This window comes from Kogia breviceps, chromosome 18 (assembly GCF_026419965.1).
Source record: "Kogia breviceps isolate mKogBre1 chromosome 18, mKogBre1 haplotype 1, whole genome shotgun sequence".
NCBI lineage: Eukaryota > Metazoa > Chordata > Mammalia > Artiodactyla > Physeteridae > Kogia > Kogia breviceps.
The window spans coordinates 54,511,713-54,534,872 of NC_081327.1; the positions used below are offsets into that span (position 1 = coordinate 54,511,713).

At 55.7% G+C, this 23,160-nt stretch overlaps 1 protein-coding gene across 1 annotated transcript in view; it reads left to right on the plus strand.

Annotated features, from left to right (window-relative positions):
• CRISPLD2 (cysteine rich secretory protein LCCL domain containing 2) overlaps positions 1-23,160 on the plus strand; it is a 63,392-nt gene that overhangs the window by 15,797 nt on the left and 24,435 nt on the right. The window contains exons 2-8 of the mRNA XM_059045512.2: positions 60-365; positions 4,767-4,885; positions 7,422-7,554; positions 8,124-8,239; positions 12,190-12,290; positions 17,501-17,638; positions 19,874-19,934. Coding sequence (XP_058901495.1) covers positions 126-365; positions 4,767-4,885; positions 7,422-7,554; positions 8,124-8,239; positions 12,190-12,290; positions 17,501-17,638; positions 19,874-19,934 — 908 coding nt within the window. The 5' untranslated portion in view covers positions 60-125. The remainder of the gene's footprint in view (positions 1-59; positions 366-4,766; positions 4,886-7,421; positions 7,555-8,123; positions 8,240-12,189; positions 12,291-17,500; positions 17,639-19,873; positions 19,935-23,160) is intronic.

Sequence of the window (23,160 nt, forward strand, 5' to 3'; positions counted from 1 at the left end):
CCTGCCGTCACGGGTTTGGCGCTGACCGACGTGTCCCGCTGCTCTCTGCTTCTTTCCAGAGCACACGAGCACCTCAGGAGCCCAGGCCAGCCCGTCATCCGAGCCCTTGCTGCCAGCGTGGAGCCATGAGCTGTGTCCTGAACGGCGTTGTACCCTTGGGGCTGGTGCTGCTGGTCTGTGGAGCCCAAAGCTTTTTCCTGCCCAACGTCACACACCTAGAGAAGCTGCTCAGCAAATACCAGCAGGACAGACCCCACTCCCGGGTCCGGAGGGCCATGCCCAGGGCGGACAAGGAGGAGATACTCATGCTTCACAACAAGCTGCGGGGCCAGGTGTCGCCACCGGCCTCCAACATGGAGTACCTGGTGAGCGCTGGGCCACCACAGGGGCTGGCCCCATCGGCGGGGGGAGGGGTGGGGGATGGCAGGCTTGGGGACTCCTGGGGAGAGAGGGCCCCCCGCCTCTGCTCTGGATGCCTTACCCGATCAGCACGGGCTGCACCTCTCTGTAGCTCAGCCCAAGCTCCCCGCCCTTGACTCTTCCTCCCAGACCCTCCTGGAGGGTCAAGGGCTGGGCTTGGGTGAGTCCGACCCCAGCTCTGCTGCGTCTTCACTGTGTGACCTCGACGTCTCCTTAGCCAGCCTGAGCCTCGGCGTCTACTTTGGAAATCCCACCTCATGCGGCCCCCGTGACCATCTAACGGCATCTGTGTTGACTGCCTGGCGCAGATGCTCAGCCCTGGGGCTGTGCTGTTACCACTGTCCTTGCGTCACCCTTAGCTTCACCCCACCGTTTAGCTGCGCCTTCCGTCGAGTAGCGAGGGGTGGCCGACTCCGTGAGTGAGGGGGTGTCTGCTGGGGAGGAGGAGTAGAGAAGGGACAGTGGAGGGTCCCCTGTGCGTCTGGAGAAGCCCCGCATTTCGGAGCAGAAAGGGCAGCCAGCTCCCCGGTGCACGTCCCCAGCTCTGCCCTCTCTCATGTGTCTCCGTGTCCCATCCCCCCCAGCCCTGTGAGACGGGCGCCGTGGTATCCCCCCACTTTATAGACTGGGAAACCGAGGCCCGAGGTCACGCGGCTGTAGAGGCGGAGGCGAATGCTGACCTGGGTCCGGCTGAGCCCAGGACCTGTGCTCTTGTCCCCTCTCCACGCTCAGTTGAACCCCTCCCCGCCCCGACCCCACCAGCACCAGGGGCTCTTTCTCCAGCCTTTTCCATCCTCCCTTGATTATCGGGGCAGCCTCAGCCCTGGAGTGGGGGCGGGGGCTGTTTCACCTCCCATCGTGCCCTCTTCCGGCCCATTCTGCATCCTGGTATCACGTTATAGTTTCTAAATCTCACTCCCCCAGCCTTTGGCCTGGCAGGAGCCTCGGTGGCCCTCTGTGCTGCTTTCCCGGCATCCGAGGCCTCCTATCGGGGCCCTTGTCTGTCGGGATAGCCTGTTTCCCTCCCTTGCCTTTGGCCAGGGAGGCCTCTGGGTGCTGTGTGGGTTACAGACCCCGCCCCCAGGAGGGCTGCACCCTCTTCACTCCTGTACCCACCTCCCTGCAGCCCTGGCCGCGGGGCCGCTCCTTCCTCTGGACTCTCAGCGGCCGCTTTCCGTGTTGCCTGTGCTCCGACCTCGGCCACCCTCACGGTCGGTCACCTGCCCGCGTGCCTGTGAGTCCCTCGGTGTCCTCGTCTGTGCTTGGCGCGAGGTGGCCCGTCACCAACTGTGCACGGATGAATGGATGCCCGTCTGCGCAGAGCCCCAAGCAAGCCCCGAGTCCTCTGGGAGCTCGTTATGAAACCATTCCTTTTTTCCCTGAAGAAAATGGTCCAGACATTTATTCCAAAGGGGCTGTGATAATTTTAGGACGCAGACGGGGCGCCCTTGCAACACGCTAACGCGTGGGGCAGCCGCGCAGACCTTTATAGGGTTAAAGATGGAGAGGATCAGGGTAGAATTTTTTTTTAGGGCACGGACTCCTCCCCGCTCCTTCCCAGCAACTGGTCATTTGGCGTCTGTCCCCCGTGGGGAAAAGACACTCTCCCCCTCTTTCTGGATCAGTCACCCTCCATCCTGTGCCCCTCCCCACCCCAAGGCCCTGTGTGTTGTCTACCAGGGAGCAGGCATTTTCCTGGGCCTGAAGCTTGACTGAGCCCCAGCCCCGCCAGGGTCCTGGCTGTTTCCTGCCTCCTGTGGGGAGGCGGGCTGGGTCTCTGCTGCTCTTTTCCTCATGCCCTGTGCTTGTCTGGTGCTTGTGGGGGAGACTCAGGGCAGGGGAAAGGAGCTTGGGTACAGCAGCAGGCAGGGAGAGGCCCTCGGCAGCGTGAGGCTATAGCCTCCTGTATTTTCCTATGTGTTTACTTCATGGTATCTCAGAACTGGAGCTGGGATCTGGCTCTTTCGGTCTCAACAGCCCCCCTGTGGGGGAAGTAGAGCCTTTAGGGGTGTTGCTGAGGCAGCCTCTGAGCAGGGGGCCTCGGGGCGGGGCCGGCAGTCCGAGGCCAGCACCGTCCCCTCCCTCCCGGCATCCTCGGCCCCGTGCTGCCCGTCCGTCTCCACCCAGACAAGTGCCACTGATTTGAGAAAGTGTCTCAGATTCATGGCTTCCTGCTCGGCCCTGCTCGCTGGGGCTGCGAGCCACAGTCCTCTGAAACAGGCTCAGCGCTGAGAGGTGGATTTTAGCACTGGCTCCAGAAGTTAAGATAACTGCATTTTGAGGTTTTATGAGTGGACAGGCCCTGGAGCCAGCCTGCCTCGGGTTAGGTAGCTGCCACGTGCTAGCTGTGTGACTTGGGCAGATTTCTTAGCCTCTCTGCGTTTATAATTCCTCACCAAGCACAACGGGGGACGACAAAAGTACCTTTCTCGCAGAGGTGTTTGGAGGAGTCAATAAGATAATGCATGGTACTAAATAAATGTGAATTACACTGTTGCCGTTATTTTAGGAACCATTATTTTAGTGGAGTGGGACCAGCACTTAGTGGCAACATGCAGAGGAGGAAGAGCCCCCTTGGAAGCTGGGTGGTTAAGGTTCTAACAAGTTCCTAGCTGGGTGGCCTTAGGCAAGTTACTTAACCTCTCTTAACCTCAGAGGTTTTTGTTAGTTTGTTTGTTTGATCTGCAACAATGGCGAGATAAAACATACCTCCAGGGCTTGTTGGGGGAATTAAATAAGAAAATGGTGCTCCTGTCCCCTGCAACCCGGCAGGTGTTCAGATGACGACTGCCCTGGCACCTGGTGGGTGCTTGAGAAACTTAACTTCCTTAATATCCAGGTACCCGTTGACTGAGAGCTACTTTGCTTCTCATCGAGGGGCTCCATGCCTGCTCTCATTCAACCTTCCCGCAAATCCTGTTCCAGGTACCATTAGCCCATTTAGAGATAGGGAAGCAGAGGCACAGAGAGGTGAAACCATTTGCTTGAAGTCACACAGCCAGCAAGAGGCAGAGCCTGGCCCCATACCCAGGTTCACCTAACAAGCACGCTCTCGTTAGGTGAACAAGACCCAACGAGAGCACCTCACTACCCCGCCCTGTGAAGGTGGGAGGTGCGTGCTCTTATCGACAGGCCTGTCTCCCACTGACTGAGTGTGGCCCCCGGGGGTCCTGACCCCCTGTTTCAGGCTGTGCTTGGGCAGTGGAGAAAGATCCGAGGCGGAAGTGGTACAGGATTTGGTGGGCGCTGAAGATGGGGTACTGTCCGCGAGAAACCCAGAGAGTCCCCTGCAGCCGAAATGGGCAGCGGGTCAAGAGGTGTGACCCCGCCCCCCCCCCCCCCCCCCAACGAGGCGTCTGCCCTGGGGCAGGACTTGCCCCTGGATGTGGAGGAGTCACAGTTATCTTGGCCAGAAGGAGACAGCGAGACAGGAGGAGGAGAGCGCAGTGGGCAGCTTCCGTCCAGGGGCCCCACAGTTGGTTCAGCCAGCCTCCTGTTCCTGTTCCTGGATGGTCCCGGGGCTCTGCCTGGATAGGCTTTCAGTGAGCAACTGCTGTGTGTCGGGGCTGGGGCGTCCCCGAGCGAGGGACAGCCCCTGGCTGCCTGTGAGCTGGATGGAGCGTCTTCCCCAAGGCTCTGGGAGGGGGCTCGCTGCCGGGAGGGCCGCTTGGCATCTGTTCCTCCGCAGAAGAGAAGTGACCCTACTTGCCTCGTTCACCGTGTTCTTTCTTGAGGAGTTATGTGTGCTCCCTGGGCCGGCTGGGAGGCAAGAGGGCCGAAGATTCTTTGGCCCAGACCCCTGACTCAGGGAGGGCTGAGCCGGAGGGGAACAGGACTGGGCGAGTTGAAGGCATTTCTTGCTCCCTAAAAAATATATATACACATACACATATATAATGGTAAAATATACGTAATATAAAACTTACCATTCCAGCCATTTTAAAATGCACTATATTCAGTCGCATTAACTACATTCACACCATTGTGCAACCGTCACTGCCTTCACCGTCATTCATCTCCAGGATTTATTCATCCTCCCATTTCACAGATGAGGAGACTGAGGCTGAGGGAAGGGACACTTGCCAGTGTCCCCGACAAGTTAGGGGCCGAGCAGGTCCTCTGAGGATCGGGGCTCCTCTAGGCTCTTGGCTGACCGGCCACTTCCCGCCTCCCGAGCAAGGAACCCCTCAGAGACGTGCGCGAAGTCCCTGTGTCTAGTGTCGCGGAAGCCGAAGCCCAGCCCTCGGGGTCTCCCAGGGCCTGAGCTGGGGGCGTCTCTGCAGTTTGGCTTCTTACACCCACCCCTGACCCTGACCTCCTGGTGCACATTTCTCGTCCCCCTGCAGACCTGGGATGAAGAGCTGGAGAAGTCGGCGGCGGCCTGGGCCCAGGAGTGCATCTGGGAGCATGGGCCCAGCAGCCTGCTGGTGTCCATCGGGCAGAACTTGGCCGTGCACTGGGGCAGGTAAGAGCCGCCGTGACCCCCTACTTGTGAACCTCCAAGGCCTTGACAGTGTCTGTTAAGTGTCGCCCACGGACCTTCCCCCAGGTCAACCGGGCCACATTCCCAAGCACCCAAGCCAGCTGGCGGCCCCTCCCGGGCTGGGGGCTGGTTGCCTTAGAGGAAATGGACAAAGTGTCTTCTGACCGGTTAAGACTCACTGCCCACGTGCTGTGCACACGAGTCCGCCGAATGGGGGCCCAGGGTCCCAGGGTCCTGCTTTCGTTGTGCCGCGCTTATTGAAAAGTTGGCCTGGGCTGGGAACAGCCCCTCAAAGTACAGGTCAGGGTTTGCTTGCCTTCAGCCACCTGTTTACTCTATCTCCAGCTCTTTCAGCGTGGAGCGTAATGCGGCCACGAGCAGCTGCGTTTTCCTTTAGCCAGTGCCCTTCCGGGAAGGGCCTGGGCAGGGGTCGCCATGGGTCCAGAGGTGTGACTTCGTGAAACCACAGCAACCCAGCATTCTTTTCTGCTTCTTATGCAGTCAGTCTTATGACAGCATTAAGAGAAAATGTCTGAAGGGAACCAAACCCATCGATCTGCTGCCCTGGTTCAGCAATTTGCATGTTTCTGGGCTTCTGGGCTGCATCTGGCTGTGGGCCGGCATGTTTTCACATAGTTGTAACTGCGGCCAGGACAGCTGTTAATTCTTTTTTTTTTCTTTCCCTCTCATACGATATCAAACAGTTTTCTGTTACATAGCTGTCAAGGTTATCACCTTGTCCAGGCTGCCTGTGGGCCATCAAGTTGGCAGACTGGAATTTAGCCATTCCATTCTTTTTCTCTTTAATTAATTAATTTAGTTGTTTTTTGGTTTTGGGGGTTTTTTTTTGGCTGTGTTGGGTCTTCATTGCTGCATGTGGACTTTCTCTAGTTGAGGCAAGCGGGGGCGGCTCTTCGTTTGCCGTGCGCGGGCTTCTCGTGGCGGTGGCTTCTCTTGCTGCGGAGCACGGGCTCTAGGCACGTGGGCTTCAGTCGTCGTGGCTCGCGGGCTCTAGAGCGCAGGCTCAGGAGTTGTGGCGCACGGGCTTCGTTGCTCCGCGGCACATGGAATCTTCCCGGACCAGGGCTCGAACCCGTGTCCCCTGCATCGGCAGGAGGGTTCTTAACCACTGCGCCACCAGGGGAGCCCAAGCCATTCCATTCTTGTAGCTAGGTTGTTTTGTTTTTTCTTTTCCCCCCTTGGCTCATTTGAATGATTTCAGTAGGAAAACTCTGAGGAGTAGGACTGCTGGGTCCCAGGGCACAAAGCCTGTCCCCCTTCTGGGTGAATATTGCCAACCCACTTTACCAAAGAGACCCTCTTCTGAAGGCCCCTCTGCGGCCAGCTGTTCTCTTTCCAAAACCACCCCAGCCTGGCTGTGAGGCGCCAGGGAAATAGACTGGTGATGGGTTCCCTGTGGCCCTAGAGCTCTGTTGCTGCGTGTGTCTCTTTCCCCGAGCTGGCCCCAGGAAGGGAGGCTGCTTCTCCAGCCACGGCACTGACCTCCACCGTTCCCTGGGCCCTGACAGTAATCGTTACAAGACTTCTAACCACCCGGGTCCGCAAGGTGCCCTCGGAAGTCACCAGTCGCCACCACATCTGTTCTCTTCATTGAAACCGCTTTGTTTACGCTTGCTGGTGACGGCGACCGGGGGTTCCAATCTGGTTTATTTGCTTTCCCGGTGCCAACCTGGCAGACGGGGCTGAAGCAAGGGGGCGGCGGCCACCAACAGTGGCTGGGGCCGTGCTCCTTAGGGGGTGGGGACAAGGGAGGGCTCAGGTGATAAAGTCCCAAGGGGGAGCTTGCTACAAGGGTTTGCCCAGCTGACTGCAGGGCTCTGCACACCTGTGGGTTCCTGTGCCTTGAATGAGTTTTCTTCCTTGAGTCTGAGTCCTCGGGTCCCCAGGAAGCCATGGAACGGAACGAGGCTGGTCATGACGTTACAGAAACGTGAGGCTTTAGACTGCTGTTTGACTCTGTGTGTTTGTGTGTGTGTGTGTGTGTGTGAGAGAGAGAGAGAGAGAGAGAGACAGGGACCTGTCTGCCCTGTCCGCTATACCCAGCTGTTTCCCAACTTCCAGAGCCTCCCCTGCCACAGTTCAGTTATCTGGGCAGGATCTGTTCAGTTATCTACTTACTGTTTTTCTCTACATTGACTTTAAATGGACTTGCACCTTCAGTTTTGTCTTAAGCAGTAATATCTGTGAAATATGGGATTCCTCAGATGTACGTGAAAGTTAATACATAATTATTAACATAAAAAAGAACTCACCGGGAGCCAGGTAAAAGTTTCCCCCACACGCTGGTGGCTTGTAGGTCACCCAGGGACGCTCCTGGAACCCAGAGGAGGCCAGTTTGGGTTTTAAGCACTTTTAACAGATACTGGGTGGGATAGGGGGCTGTTGGCCCGAAGAAGCACCCCCTCCAGCTGCCCCATGGGCGGCAGTGCTGCCGGCGGGGGTCTCCGTCGTTGGGTGCTTGGTGGCCGGCACGTAACAAGCTGATCTGCCCCTGCAGGTACCGCTCTCCTGGCTTCCACGTGCAGTCCTGGTATGACGAGGTGAAGGACTACACCTACCCCTACCCCCACGAGTGCAACCCCTGGTGTCCGGAGAGGTGCTCCGGGGCCATGTGCACCCACTACACACAGGTAAGGCTGAAGATCAGGTGTGACCTCAGCCTGGCACCCCCAAACACTGTCACTCACCTGGCCCTGTGGGACTGTTGCCCAGTCAGAAAACCTCTGCTCTATCATTGCCTTAATTTTTTCCTTTAATTCAGCGCCACTCAAAGTATAGCTGGTGGGCCAGGCTCTGTCACTCACCTGGCCCTGTGGGACTGTTGCCCAGTCAGAAAACCTCTGCTCTATCATTGCCTTAATGTTTTCCTTTAATTCAGCGCCACTCAAAGTATAGCTGGTGGGCCAGGCTCTTTGTGGCCAGTTCACAAATATGGAAACTGAGAGTAAAGCACTAGAAACTTCTATGGCAGCTTTACATTGCTGGGGAATTTTCCTTGTGTGGTTTTTTTTTCTTTTTTTTTTGGTTTGCTTTTGTTTTAAAGAAATGTGTGGATCTTTAATGGGTCAGGGGAAGACTCTGGTTCTTCAGCTCTTCACCACACACCCCTTTAGTGCCAGCACCTTATGGATCCAGGCCAGATTATGTCACCCTGGTCGTTTGTCCCTTGAGCTCAGATGTATGGATGTCATCTTTTCAGATAGTTTGGGCCACAACCACCAAGATTGGCTGTGCTGTGAACACCTGCCAGAGGATGAATGTCTGGGGAGATGTTTGGGAGAATGCGGTCTACCTCGTCTGCAATTACTCTCCAAAGTAAGAACAAGTGACATGGTTTTATGGGTTGGGGTGTGTTTGCCTGCTATGGAAGACCCAACTATAAAACTGGCTTCGGTGGTAAAATCTCTTTATTATTTCACATAACAAGACATCTAGAGGTTGGTGCATCTAGGTGAGCTTAATAGCTCGGCATGTCAATGAGAACTTTCTGTCTTCTTGCTGCATTGTCCTCTCCTCATGGTCCCAAGATAGCTGTAGAGCACCAGGCATCACATCTTCCCAAACAGAAGGGAAGAGAATGGTAGAAAAGGCCTGTCTCCTTAGGCTTTTCTCACCCCTGGCCCACTTTCTCCTTACATCATTAGCCAGAACTAGACCGCTCATGGACATGGGGGAACAAGACTGCCCCAGTTGGCTTTGACCAATGAAATTGCCCCAGTTGGGTTTGGCCAATGAAATTGCCCCAGTTGGCTTTGGCCAATGAAATCGCCCCAGTTGGCTTTGACCAATGAAATTGTCCCAGTTGGCTTTGCAAGTCATCCCCTGGGGCTACTTGAATAAGTCAGAAGCAGGAGTAGTTGGCTGGACAACCAGTGGGGTCTGTCACAGAGATTCTTTTTCCTCTGAAAACACGCAGCAGACAGCACTCTAGAAAATACGTATTCATGCTAGTCCTAGTTTCTGCATCTTTATATTTCCCCTCCCAGAAGGGACCTCATCACACCTTTAGGTCATAGTCCCCCTTCCTCTTTACAGCATCCGGATGTCAACCATGTGTCACTTATCCCTTTACTCATTCACCTCCGTTGCTCATCAGACAAATATGTGCTGATTCTCAGAGACCGGCTCACCCAGTTTACAGCCTGTGGTTTGCACACTGGCCACTGGGCTGCCCGCCATCCTAGCACTGGGCCCTGCACGCAGTGTGCCCTTGAGGCATGTTTTCTCCATGACTGCATGAAACAGGGATGACCTCATTTACTGGGTTGGATCAGGAGTAGCCGTGAGAAGGTGGGGTGAAGAGGGAATCGCTGAGGTTGGGAGGAAAAGAGAAACTCTCTGCAAACCCTGTGGCACGCCTGTGGTAATGGTGTCTCAAGCAGCCCACAGGGATGAGGGCAGGGGGGTGACGTCATCTGTGGGAGGGACCTGAGCCCCGTGGAAGAGCAGTAAGGTGGCCCCCATGGTGGCACTCCTTGCAGAGTGGCAGGTGGGGAGTGAGGAATCATTTAAGTCTTTCTATTAAAAAATACACTGGAAGATCCAACCAGAAATACCATTCTTCCCTTATTTAGTCTATACCACTTTCTTGAAAAGATAACGACTTGTGTACGGTAAAGTACACTAATCCTAAGAGCACAGCTGGATAAATTTTCACACATGTAGACGTGTATTAGTCAGCTCAGGCTGCCGTAACAGAACACCACGGATCGGGTGGCTTGAGCAATACACGTTTATTTCTCACAGCTCTGGAGGCTGGAAGTCCAGATCAGGGTCCAGCAGGGTCAGTTTCTAGTGAGGAGTCTCTTTGGGGCTCACAGATGGCCATGTTCTCCCTGTGTCTCCACATGGCGTTTCCTCGGTGTGTGCCGGGGGTTGGAGGGGGAGGGAGAGGGAGGGGGAGTTGAGCTCTCTGTGTCTCTTCTTATAAGGACACTAATCCTATCAGATCAGGGTCCCACCCTTGTGACCTCATTTAACCTTAATCACCTCCTGCGAGGCCCCGTCTCCAGATGCAGCCGCGTTGGGGGGTTAGGGTTTCGTCATACGAATTGGGGAGCGGGCACGCACACGTTCAGTCCGTGCATATGTATGTGCATTATGTATGCATTGTGTGTACCTGTGTAACTGGCGCCCAGGTCAAGGGAGGGAGTATTTCCAGGGCCCCAGGCTGGAAGCGGGGGCTCCCTCGTGCCCCCCAGAGTGGCTGACATTCTGACACCCCTCCCCGTCGGTCAGTCTGTCTGGTTCGGACCCTCCTGTGAACGGACAGACAGATGGCCCTCTTGTGCCTGCCGTCTGCCTCTCAACACCGTGTCTGGGAGACTCGTCCGTGGTGTTGTGTGTTCGGTGGGCAGTTTTTGGCAGATGTCTTTGTGGTTCTCCATGATGTCCACAGCCTCTTTCTTCAAGAGGCCGAGCCCCTGGCTGTGCAGGGGGCAGTGGCTGAGAGGGTGGGCCCTGGGGTGGTGTCTGGGCTCAGGTCTCTTTGGGAGGGGGTGGGGTGGGGTGGTCTTGCACCTTGGCGGCCTCCTGGGTGGCGGGGGGGATGCTCACTTCCTGGGGCTGTTGGGAGCTGGGAGGTCGCCCGTCTGCAGGACGCCTAGCACCCAGCCCGCATCCACCACCGGTAACCCAGAGAGTTCCTGCTCCAGCTGCGTGGGAGACTTGGTTTGTCGCTGAGGAAATGTGGAACCTACCTTGTGCTGGTGAACTTGGCTGGGGGAGGGGAGGAGCCTGTCTGGGAGGCCCGGAGGGTCTGAAGAAACCTACTGAGCCCCACCCGGTGACAGGGCAGGTGCTGGGGTACCCTGGGTCCGCCTGGTGATGGTCCATTTGGGAGGGTCGTCCCGAAGCCCCCCGTGAGCCCCTAGCCAGCCTGCACGTGGGGCAGAGGTGCTCAGCGGAGCAGGGTCTGCAGCCTGGTGGGGGATGTTATCTTGCCATCCGTGGGTGCAGATTATAACAGTACCCCCCCAGCCCCCCTCCCGCCATCCCCAGGCCCGATGCCCACGTGGCCGTGGGTGATGCCGTTCTGCTATTTTGAGCCGTCCGGGGGCAAACAGAGAGTGCGTCTTCTGCAGCCGTCTCCCGGCCGTCACTATCAGGACCCCTCCTTGGCCACCCTGGACGGCCGTACGAAATGTCACCCAATGAGGATGCTGATTTAGCAGATGCTCCGAGAGCACGTTGCTATCACCGGGGGCTGGCCCCAGTCTGAGGCATCCGCACAGTCGCCCCCTTCATCTCATGACCGCCCCCCGTGCTTACCCCACTACAGAGAAAGGGGCAGAGGCTCAGGGTTGAGGGGCATTGGCTGGGGTCACCCGGCTGGCAGGGCCAGGTCCAGCCCCGGGAGTCTCTGCTCATCACCGCTCGGCCATGCTTGGCCCGGGATCGGGAATCTCCTTCCTGAGTAGACAGACAGGTGACGGGGCACCCACGAAGGAAGTTTCTAGAACAAATCACGGAGACTGGCTCCCAATCACTCACCTCTCCGGCTTGTGCTGCTACAGGCCCAGGTGCTGGGAGAAGGGCTTGGCAATTCCACTCACCCCCTGCAACCCGGCCCCTGGGGAAACGCCACTGGCCGGCCTCTGGTTGTCCTGCCCTGGGAACTTCAAAGGGAAGCGGATGGCACCTGTAATGCCCAGAGGGACCTTGGTCCCAGCCCCGAGAGCAGACAGACTCTGGTCACAGGCTCTGAGCCCCACGGCCTGGGTTCAAATCCCAGCCCCCCCACTCCCTCGTTGTGTGACCTTGGGCGAGTCCCTTCACCTCTCTGAGCCTCAGTTTCCTCTTCTGAAAAAGGATTGCAGTCCAGCACGTCCCTCCTGGGGTGTTGGAAGGGTGGAGTGAGCAGGTAGGCATGTGGTAAAGACGAGGCGCTCCCTGGAACAGGCTCCCGTTTACTCGCTTGAGAAATGGCTTCAGCGGATCCCAGCAGCTTCCAGTGCACAGGCATCGGGGCGGGGCCTGGGGGTGGCTGATGGCAGTCAGAGTCGCGTAAGGGAGCAGCGTGGGGAGGTGTGAGGCCACAGGACAGAGGTGCAGGGAGAAGGGTGCTTCGTAGCTCCCGACTGGGATTCTTCTGGAATTCTCTAGACTCTGTACACAGGAGGGGCTCAGGGCAGGTGCCTTTCCCCCTTCACACCTTCCTTCCTCCCTGACCGTGTCTGGCGTCCCGAGAGGCTCCGGAAAGGAGAGAGAAGCACCCCGGGCCCTGGCGTGGCGGCCCCCTGACGGTGTTTCTGGTCTGTCCTCAGGGGGAACTGGATCGGAGAAGCCCCGTACAGAGCTGGCCGGCCCTGCTCCGAGTGTCCGCCCAGGTACGGAGGCAGCTGCCGGAACAACCTGTGTTACCGAGGTAGGAGACGACCTCCGAACCCTCTGGAACGGCTTCCCCCTCCGGTCCCTGAGTCGCAGAGTGGCTGCCGTGAAACGGGGAAGTTGGACGATCTGGGGGGGACGTTGGTCCCTCCTGCCCTCCCCGCCTCTGGACTCAGGGTTCCGCCCCTGGGACGTCCCCCCAGTGGGCGTCTCCCGTGGGAGGCGCCCCTGCCCTCTTGGTGCTCAGAGTTCGGTATAAAACAGACCGCAGACGAGGAATTTACAGCAGCCACGTGACTCACGGTCCAGGCGAGCTGCAGGCCGGGCAGGGGCCGCCCCCCGCGGCCCGTCAGAGCCCCTCCCGCCCTTGTCCCCCGCCGGCCACGCAGCCGCGTGTGCAGCTTGGCCAACGGCCCTAGCTTGTCGGGAGCCTCCGTTTCCCCTGCGCCGCAGCTGAGGCCAAGCCGGGGCTTTCAGAGGCCGCGTTTGCCCGCCACGCCCGCCTTTGCCCGTTGCCCGCCGCTCAGAGCGTCCCCGCGTCCCCCGCTCCTGTGAACAGTGCACATGGTTCGTGCCTCAAGTGCTCCTCGCGTTTGGGACCGTGTCCTCCGGCTCCGTCGCAGAAGGCGCAGAGCCCGCCGAGGGGCTGACCGCGTGTTTGAGGTTGAGATGTGTTTTTTTTTTCCCGTGGCTCCATCAACAGGTCTTGGGATGGCTGGGAGGGGTCTTTCAGGAGAGGTGGGACGGGGGGGGGGCGGTGGGGACGCAGGCTCAGTCCAGCGGGCTCTGGGGTGAAGAGTGGGGCTCCCAGGCCCTCCCAGGCCCGCTGTTCGCTACTGATTCTGCCCACCGCGGGGCCGGCGTGGGGACCTCGCGGTGGCGGTGGGGGGGGAAGCAAGGATCTGACAGTCCAGTCCGGGCTGGTCCCCTGGGTCGCGAGTTATATGCGGGTGGCTGAGCCCCCACGGGGAACTCAGGGGGCTCCACCCAAAGTCGGGACGTGAGGCTTCTGGCTCCGGCTCCCCACAATTGCAGGCTGTTCGCTCAAAGCAGCCGGTCACTGCGCCATCAGCAAAATGGGTGTGATGACTCCAGCCTCCCGTGGCGTGTCTCAGGCTCAGATGGGAGGGTCGCTGCGCGGGGCGTGAATGTATCGAGCGCCTGCCGTGTGCCGGGACGTCGCTAGGGATGGGCTTGCCTGTGGGGACCCGACAGTCACGGTCCTGCCCTCAGGAACACGGTGTCCAGCAGGGCCACTGCCCCGAGGAGTGACACGCGTCCTTCAGGGCTCGGTAGCAGGAGTAGCCAGCATCGGTCAGGTCAGGGAAGGCTTCCCAGGCAGGCGGCTGTTGAGGAAGAGGACGTGGCCTAGTCGCGAGAGAAGGGAAGGGTGTTTCCGGCAGGCGGAACAGCATGTGCAAAGGCCCGGAGGATGAGGCATCGCGGTCACGAGCCTGAGGCGGAAGGGCCCACGGGGGTGTGCAGGTCCCGGCAGCGCCTGCCACGCCGCAGGGGCTCGGTAAGCATTTGTTAGATGGAGTTTCTCCTGCTCTCCCACCCGCTCTCAGGCAGCACCTCTTCACCGTCTTCGAGAGGGAGGTGCCCACAGCTGTCCTTCGTGAAATATCCCCAGATAGCCCAGCTCCGATGCCCGGATTCGTGGGACAAGCGTAGCTTTCAGAGTTCGGCACGGCTGCCCGAGGAGCATCAACCCTGCGTGTTCCAGCGGCGGGCACCCGGGCAGGGCATGCCATCTCTCTGAGCCTCAGTCTTCCTCTGTGAAAATGGGGTGATGTGTCAGCCCCTGGGGGTCATAGGAGGGCTGAGAAGAACGCAGGCTGACATAACAGGCGAATCAGGCCGCAGATCCCCATTCAGGCAGGTCCTGGGGCTGCTGTCCGGTCACCCAGAGGGGCAAATCCTCCCATCAGGTCCTGAATGCTGATGTGGGGACCGTGAGGGAGGGATGCCCGCTGGGGCTCCCCCTTGGCTCTCCCGCTGGGAGGGGGCTCCATGTGTGCACAAGGCAGGCTGTCAGGGTGCAGGGCAGGCAGAGAGGGGCGTCTCTGCGTTCCTGGACGTGTGTGCTCAGGCACACTGCTTGCCTTCTTTGAGCCTCGGTTTCCCCGTCTGTCAGAGTGGTGACATCGTTCTGCGCAGATGATCTGCTGGGAGGACGCAACGAGGAGGATGTGAGCTACTGGGACGGCAGCCTGCACATAGTCAGTGCTTTATGAACACAGCTCATTACGTCCTTGGAGAGGTGGGAGTTGGGGAGGCGTGACTGAGCTTACCTGGCATGGGGTTCTTCCTCACCTGGGAGGTACTGGGGGCCCCATCCATCTCAGGATCCTGGCAGACCCCTTCTCTTCTCGGGAAACCCAGCTCTGGCGTCACACCTCCTCCAGGGAGACTTCCCTGAGTCCGCAGACAGGCAGCCCACCAGCCTCCGTGCTCTTAGGGCACCCAGACTCTCCTTGAACTGAATTCACCTGTAGTTACGACTGCCGGTTCACTCCCGGGCCTCCAGGGCCACGTAGCAGGTGTGTTCTGCATGTTGTCTGAATAAATATACCCCCGATATCCACAGAGGGTCATTTTCAAAGAACAGATGTGCACCAAGAGAGCCTAGATGCTGGTTTAACCCCACCCAGTGAGGCCTCCTGGACTTGTTTCTTTATTTTTGGTGGAAAATACCCCGCTTCGCTTGGCGGGCATCCCGATTTTCTTAGTTAACCACGCAGAAAGTCTCTTCTAAAGCAGCTTATCTGCATAAGCTACTTAGTAGGCGTTTACTGAGGTGCCTGGCAAGGCCTTGACCTATAGTGGAGATGGAACAGGGATAAGGATAGACCGTAAGAGAAGATGCTATCCCTCCAGCCTTTCCCTGTGTGGCGATGAAGGGTATGGACTTTGGGGAAGGGTGATTCGACTCTCAGCTGTGTGCGCGTGGGCAGGTCCCATAGCCTCTCTGAGCCTCGGTTTTCCCATCTGTAAGATGGGGCTGCTCACGCCTCCCAGGGCGACGAGAGGATGATGTGAGAGCCTGACATTAGTTATGAGCTTCGTCCCCACTTATGGAACCAGGCGGGAGTCTGCAGGACGATGTAGCAAGGCTGTGTGCCTCGGGACCCCTGGTCCGGAGCTGGCCAGGGCACGGGGTAACCTTGCAGCGAACTTGGGCACGGAATTTCCCCAGGCCTGTGCTGGTCCACACAGGGCATCTTAATTAGGATGTGATCAAACACAGCCCGTCCTCTGGGTAAGCATTCCACTTTTCATGTGTGCGTCTGAGGGCGAGGACCGTCTACCCGTTTTCTTAAATAGTGAGCCCTCAAATGCTTTAGACTGCTTTACCCAACTATATTTGGCTAAATAAAGCCGCGATTATGAGGTATAAAAATCCTAAAGGCCAGTGGAAGAAAACCCAGCTTATTCCAGAGACAGCTCTGGCTTTCAGTGAAGGAGGAACCTGAATAGCCACATTGACGGGAAGACAGACAAGAGACAGCCGCTGGGTCCCAAGTGGTGTTTGCAAACCCAGCGTCTTCATAAAGATTTCACCTATAGCGTTTGGCTACAAATGATGTCTTCAGAATTCCCTTCCTGAATGTCTTTAAGCTTTGCTGGGACTGTTTTTTGTTTTTGTTTTTTTTTTTCTTTCCCCCCCAAAAGAGTTCAAAGACAGAATTTTGTTGGGCGTTTTGATCATCCTTCACGCAGCACATTTTGTTGAGCAGCTACTATGTTTGCGGAGCTGGGTGTAGTGTGGTGTGAAGCAGGCTGGCTGCTGGCCTCAGGGAGTTTACAGCTGGTGGGGGAGGTGGGTGGCGGTGAGCACGCCATCCAGGGGCAGTACGTGGAGGCCCATGAGCTCTGATAATGAACTTGGGACTCGGGATTGCCGTTCTCCTCCGGCTTAAACCCTGTCCATCCGACCTCACGGGTCAGGGTGGTGGTTGTGCTGTGATGAATCGGCCAGTGAAACAGCGGCAGAGTATCCCGGCCTTGAAAAGCATCAGGGAAGATGTCACCCGCCCTTCATGTTCTTGAATGTCTTGTATCAACACAGACCCTTGGTCTGCTTTTTGGAGAAAAGCTGTTGCTCTTCAGAAGAAGGAAGGATAAGGCTGGGGGTTGGTGAACACTTGACGGGACTTGAGTTTTAATCTGTTGACACGAAGGGGCCTGCGAGGCGCTCCGTTCCTGCTCCTTGAAATCGTTCTCGCCCAAACACATCTGTTGTCTTTTCTCACTGGAGGAGCTTGGAAGGCAGGGCTTTCTAACTTGGGTCCACACACAGGCATCCTTGGAGGGGCGGGGGCCCCCCAGCAGAGAGGCACAGCGACTCATCTCTGATAAGCGTGCTCAGGCAAACTCAAAAGCAGCAATACTTTGCTTTACTTTGGCTGGAATTGATGGTTTGGTATCCAGCTGGCCTGACTGCAGATCACGGTGAGTGGTTAATAGTTGACTTTCACGATGAACACTGGAGGATAAACCGATGCTCAATAAATGCAACGTATTCGGTGAATTAGAATGTTTTGAAACACGAAGGTCCTGATCATGGTTGGAGAAATAATAATATTTGGGTGGGGAAAATATTGGGACCCGAAGAACTACGTTTTTTTAACCAAGAGTTGCCTCTTGGGCTCGTTCTAGATGACGGTTCCAATGTTACTGGGCTTCAGAACGTCAGTGCGGAGAAAGGTTAAGTGATCTTGACCTGTAGGAGTGGGGAAGGACGCAGAATGTGCTGGTGGTCAAGGGCAGTGGGGTCCAAGAGCATTGACGAGGGTCTTCGTGAGCCGGGATGGCGTGTAAACGAGGCGGGCCCCTCCTCCAGTGAGAACCTAGAGCCAGAGGCCCCTCAGCAGAGACAGCTGCGCTTTGGGGTCAGAGGATGAGGCAGCTTCCTGGAGCTGCTTCCTTGGGCAGAGACGGGACAAGAAGCCATTCTGATGACCCAGGGGTGGGCGCCAGGGCCTTCTAACCTCCGGTCAGCGCAGCCGCTCTTCTGTCCAAAGCAAACACAGCGAGCAGAGAGCCATCCATCGCCCCTTGGCGGGGAGAATCCCACCTGGCCAGCGCTGTCCTGAAATGTAACTTTCTCTTTGCCACTCAGATGACCCTTTGTGAAGCCAAACCTCAAACGAGTTTAGTTTCCAAATTGCTTCTTTATTTTTTCCGAAATGCATTTTGGTTGAATCCCAGCGTGTTGCTTTTCTCTCCCCCTTCACTATTAAGAGACGTACGACCAAAAGCCTGAAACGGACGAGATGAACGAGGTGGAAGTGGCCCCCGTTCCCGAAGAGAAGCACACCTGGGCCCAGCCGAGTGTGAGACCCACGAAGCCCAAGAAAGCCCCCGCCGTGAACTACATGAGTGAGTGGGGCTCTGCCCTCGGCCAGCCACCTCTGGGGGGGGCAGTGTTCTTTGGGGTATAGGCAGAGGAGGGAAACTGGTGGGTTGAGAGGTTTCCAAGTCGACAAACAGCAGGGAACAGGGTGGGGTGTAGCTTGCAAAAAGCACAACCTGTAGATGTTTCTAAAAAATGATATTTTTAAGTCATTTCAAAAGAAGCATTATAGGAGCTGTGCTTGGGTGGCCTTTCCCCCCCCGGCAGGTATTTTAAGGTTAGAGCTTCTCTTGTCCTTTCAAAAGGGACTTGGGCTGAAACTGGGTTCCTGTTGGAAGTGCCTGGCTCCCAAAGGGAGGATGAACGTGCAGCGTGGAGCCCGGCTCGCGTGGTCATCATGCACCAGCCCTGTGACTCGGACAGTCACCCGACTCTTTGAGACTTGATGTGTTCATCTGTAAAGTGGGAGCAGTAATGGCTCTGTCAGCATTTTTGTAAATCAGTGAGATATGGACCTGTGCATTTCATATTTCCATATTTTACAAGAGGCACTGGGTTCTTTTTTTTTTTTTTTTTAATTTATTTCATTTACTTATTTTTGGCTGCGTTGGGTCTTCGTTACCACACGCGGGCTTTCTCTAGTTGCGGCGAACGGGGGCTACTCTTCGTTGCGGTGCGCGGGCTTCTCACTGCGGTGGCTTCTCTTGTCGCGCAGCACGGGCTCCAGGCGCACGGGCTTCAGTAGCTGTGGCACGAGGGCTCGGTAGTTGTGGCCCACGGGCTCTAGAGCGCAGGCTCGCTAGTTGTGGTGCACGGGTTCAGCTGCTCCGCGGCACGTGGGATCTTCCCGGAGCGGGGCTCGAACCCGTGTCCCCTGCACTGGCAGGTGGATTCTTAACCACTGCGCCACCGGGGAAGCCCGGCATTGTGTTCTTGACAGCGGAGAACTGCGGCAGTTACTAAGGAACAAGGCCATGGCTTCTAGACCTGGGACAAACCCCATGGGCTGTATGTCAACGTTCTCCTCTGTTAGGCTTCACACATCTCCTTACCAGAGCTGTTGCAGCTCTGTCAGGCTGCTGTGGGGATTGTTTGCAGTAAACGGGGGCCACCCAGTGTCAGCTGTGCCTTGAGCTCACCATCAAGTTGCCCTCCGACACCCCCCCTTAAGGCCGGAAGTTCTCCCAGAGACTTCCGGAAGCCCCCAGACGCCCAGTGTTCTCTCACACACACCCCGGTCGCACTTTCTTCTCCCTGGTCTCCCAAGACGCTTCGCCAGCTAGGGCTCGCTCCTTTCTTTCTGCCCTCCCCCGCCCGGCTCCGATTACCCCTTCCCCGGCCCCCCTGTGTATGCGGCACCTGTACTGAAGGGTTGAGGCCCTGGAGGGCATTTCCTTCCAGACACGGCAGCAAAGTGTGGGATCTCTGCCCACCGGTGTCTCTCTTTTCCCTCCACACCTCACACAGCATAAAACTGGACTCACCCCTGAGTAGGAGGCCAGCTCCTGCCCATCTTTCTCAAAAATCCTCTGCTATTTTGTCGACTGCCCTGCCCTCAGCCCCACCAGTCTCGATCCTCTGGGCCTTCCAGTGTCTTTCCCCTGGGCTTCCTGCCTGTTTAGCCAGCTGTGGCTTTCTTTGACCAGGAACTACGCTGATGTTCTTGTCTGTCCAGAAATTCCAAACGCTTCAGTTGTTTTTTTCTTTAATCATGTAACATTACAAAGTAATGTGTCTTTTTGTCAAACTGTGAGGCTACTGCAGGATTCTGAGATGTCCCTGTAAAATAAACCCAAAAGGGAAGCTTGGCCAAGTCATCTGGGCTGGGGGCGGGGAGACGACGCCGGTGAGAATGGCTGGGTCCCCGCCAACCGGGCTGGGCAAGGCTCTCCCTCCAGAGCCCTGTGAGGCTATGGGGCACTTAGTGTGCCAGGCTCCCTTCCAAGCCTACGTTTACTTTCTCATTTAAGGCTCACAGCAACCGTTGGGGGTGGATACTGTACCCATCCCCGTTAGTAAGCAGAATTTGAACCTCAGAGAGGGGAAGTTAAGGTGTCCAAGGTGACAGCGCTACTAGAAAGAGGATCTGGGATTTGAACCTCACCCTAAGGCTGCAGCCATTGGGCCGTGCTCCTGTTCTCGTTATGACATGGATTCCAGAATGTTCCGGAGAGTCCCTCAGAGGGGGGGATGGGGTCTTCCAACTCAGACTCACCCTCCCGCTTCTTGCCTTGACAAGTATTTCTGCATTTCTCTCCTAGCCCAAGTCGTGAGGTGTGACACCAAGATGAAGGACAAGTGTAAAGGGTCCACGTGCAACAGGTAAGGCCGGGCCCATCCCTATCTCGCCGCCTACCGCCCTCTGAAGCACCTGCTCTCCGTCACGGGTCACGTCACGATCTGTCAGCTGATCTACATCTGTAGAAATGCCAGATGTGCCAGCAGCAGATGTGCTATGGACAGGGAGATCTTGACCGAGGTTTGAGGCTGGGGGCTCCCTCCCATCTCTCTGCACGAAGGGGTTCCCCAGAGCTCTGTGCCGGGGACGACTGAGGCTGCGGCTGCGTTAGGGCAGGTGTGACCGTGGACGGGTCCCGCACGGCTGCTGTGGAATCCAAGTGGGCCTGCTTCCCGAGGGGCCCCACCCGACGGAGCGGCCTGCGTGTCCCCCAGCGTTGAACAAATTCACGTAGCTGATGGAGTCACTTAGTATCGTCCATTTCAGATGTTGAAAACCATCTGCCAAGAAGAACAAGCTTGGTTTTGGCAACGTAGCTGCTGGGCTGTTCCTTCTGGCAGTGAGTGGCCAACAGGTGTAGCGGCCTCAGCTTCACGGCAGGAAACTGTGTCATCGGGGGAGGGGCCCTTACTCTTCTTCCTGTGGATTCTGGCATCCATTCCTCTAAAGCTGAATTGCGTTTTTATTAGTTTTTTCTCATTTATTTATATTTATTTTTGGCTGCGTTGGGTCTTCGTTGCTGCGCACGGGCTCTGTCTAGTTGCAGCGAGCGGGGGCTGCTCTTCGTTGCGGGGCGCGGGCTTCTCATGGCGGTGCCTTCTCTTGTTGCGGAGTGCGGGCAGTAGTGTAGTTGTGGCGCGCGGGTTCAGTAGTTGTGACTCGCGGGCTCTGGAGCGCAGGCTCAGTAGTCGTGGAGCACGGGCTCAGCCGCTCCGCGGCATATGGGATCTTCCCGGACCAGGGCTCGAACCCGTGTCCCCTGCATCGGCAGGCGGATTCTTAACCCCTGCTCCACCAGGGAAACCCTGAATCGTGTTCTTTAAAGCACACGCTAAAAGAGAAGGTATATTGTATTACCTAAAAGAGAGGGTCCTATTTTGTACCACGGGGACTTTGGGGTCTGGTTTGCCAGAACAGTGCATCACTCAGACTTTGGCAGGAGTGTCCTGGGACAGACAGAGCAGCCCAGGATCAGATGTTCAAGGGGCTCATACGTCATCCCACGAGCAGCTGGCGGTGGGCCAGCAAGTGCTACGAAAGTAGAACCAGGCAGTTTGTTGGTGAGGTGAGCAAGACGTGGCAGTGAGGGTGGTGGCGTAACCGTGTGTCCCCTCGCACCGGAAGGGGTCTCCACTCTGCAGACTCACAGGTCTGGGGTTCCCGCAGCGCTCCCGAGTTGCCCCTTGGTGGTGATGATGCGACTTTCTGAACCGCAAGCTTGTTACAAGAGCACCGCACCTGAATATTCATTGGGAAGAAATGACAGGGTCTGGAGAACACTTGTTGTTACAGCATCAGAAGAGCTGCAGGGTTGGGGGTACATGGGACCCTCCCCAAGCACGGAAAAGGCAGGGGTCTGTCCACGTGAAGACTGTGAGATGCCTCCAGTCAAGATACAGAACTCAGCCCACCTGCAACCACAAGAACGCTCACGGTGAGCTCCTGGAAACCGTCCCACCCCCTGGCACATCAGTTTTCTGTACGTGGTGCTTTTACAAAAATAATATTTACTGGACTTCTTTTCTGGCTTTAAAAGGTATTCTTGTTCATTGTAATTCAGGAAAACAACAACCCCAAAAGAGCATAAAGGAAAGAATAAGTGTCCCAGAGTCTCGTGAACGTCAGTAACAATTCTGTGTAGTTTCTGTGCACTGATCAGGCTGATACTGCCTAGGCTATACTGTTATGCGATCTTGTGTGCTACTGGTTTCACTTAAGATTTTCCAAAGTCAGTAACTATTCCTCAAAAACTTCATTTCTAGTGGCTGCATAATACTCTGACAGTTGGCTACCCAAAAATACGTTTGGCTATTCCTTTGACACCTGCTGACTTATTTCCAGTTTTTCCGTCTTACAAATGGTCGGAATAACACGGGGATCTGACTTGCTGTCTTTTTGCTTTTGGGGGCGTCAAGAATCAGGGGATATGAATTTTTTTTTTAATTGAAGTGCAGTTAATTTACAGTGTTGTGTTAGTTTCAAGTGTGCAGCACAGTGATTCAGTTACACATACATATGTTGTTTTTCAGATTCTTTTCCATCATAGGTTATTACAGGATTTTGAGTAGAGTTCCCTGTGCTATATAGTAGGTCCTTGTTGGTTTTCTGTTTTATATATAGTAGTGGGTATATGTTAATCCCAAGCTCCTGATTTATCCCTCCCCTCCGCTTTCCCCTTTGGTAGCCGTAAGTTTTCTATGTCTGTGAGTCTGCTTCTGTTTTGTAAATAAGTTCATTTGTATCATTTTTTTTTAGATTCCACATATAAGTGATATCATATACTTGTCTTTGTCTGACTTACTTCACTTAGTATGATAATCTTTAGGTCCATCCATGTTGCTTCAAATGACATTATTTTATTTTTATATGGCTGAGTAATATTCCATTTTATATATATATATATATATATATACCACATCTTCTTTATCCATTCATCTGTCGATGGACACTTAGGTTGCTTCCTTGTCCTGGCTGTTGTGAACAGTGCTGCTGTGAACATTGGGGTGCATGTATCTTTGTAAATTAGAGTTTTTCATCTTTTCTGGATATATGCCCAGGAGTGGGATTGCTGGATCATATGGTAGCTCTATTTGTAGTTTTTTGAGGAACCTCCAGACTGTTCTCCATAGTGGCTGTGCTAATTTACATTCCCACCGACAGTGTGGGAGGCTTCCCTCTTCTCCACACCCTCTCCAGCATCTGTTATTTGTAGACTTTTTAATGATGGCCATTCTGGCTGGTGTGAGGTGATACCTCATTGTAGTTTTGATGTGCATCTCTCTAATAATTAGCAGTACTGAGCTTCTTTTCATGTGCCTCTTGGCCACCTGTATGTCTTCTTTGGAGAAATGTCTATTTAGGTCTTCTGCCCATTTTTTGATTGGGTTGTGGTTTTTAAAAAAATATTAAGCTGTATGAGCTGTTGGTGTATTTTGGAAATTAATCCCTTGTCGGTAGCATCATTTGCAAATATTTTCTCCCAGTGCAGAGGTTGTCTTTTCGTTTTGTTTATGGTTTATGGGATATGGATTTTGAAGGCTTTCTGGAAGGATTAACTGTTGTTTGTGAGCATGATCGCCATCGTTTAGT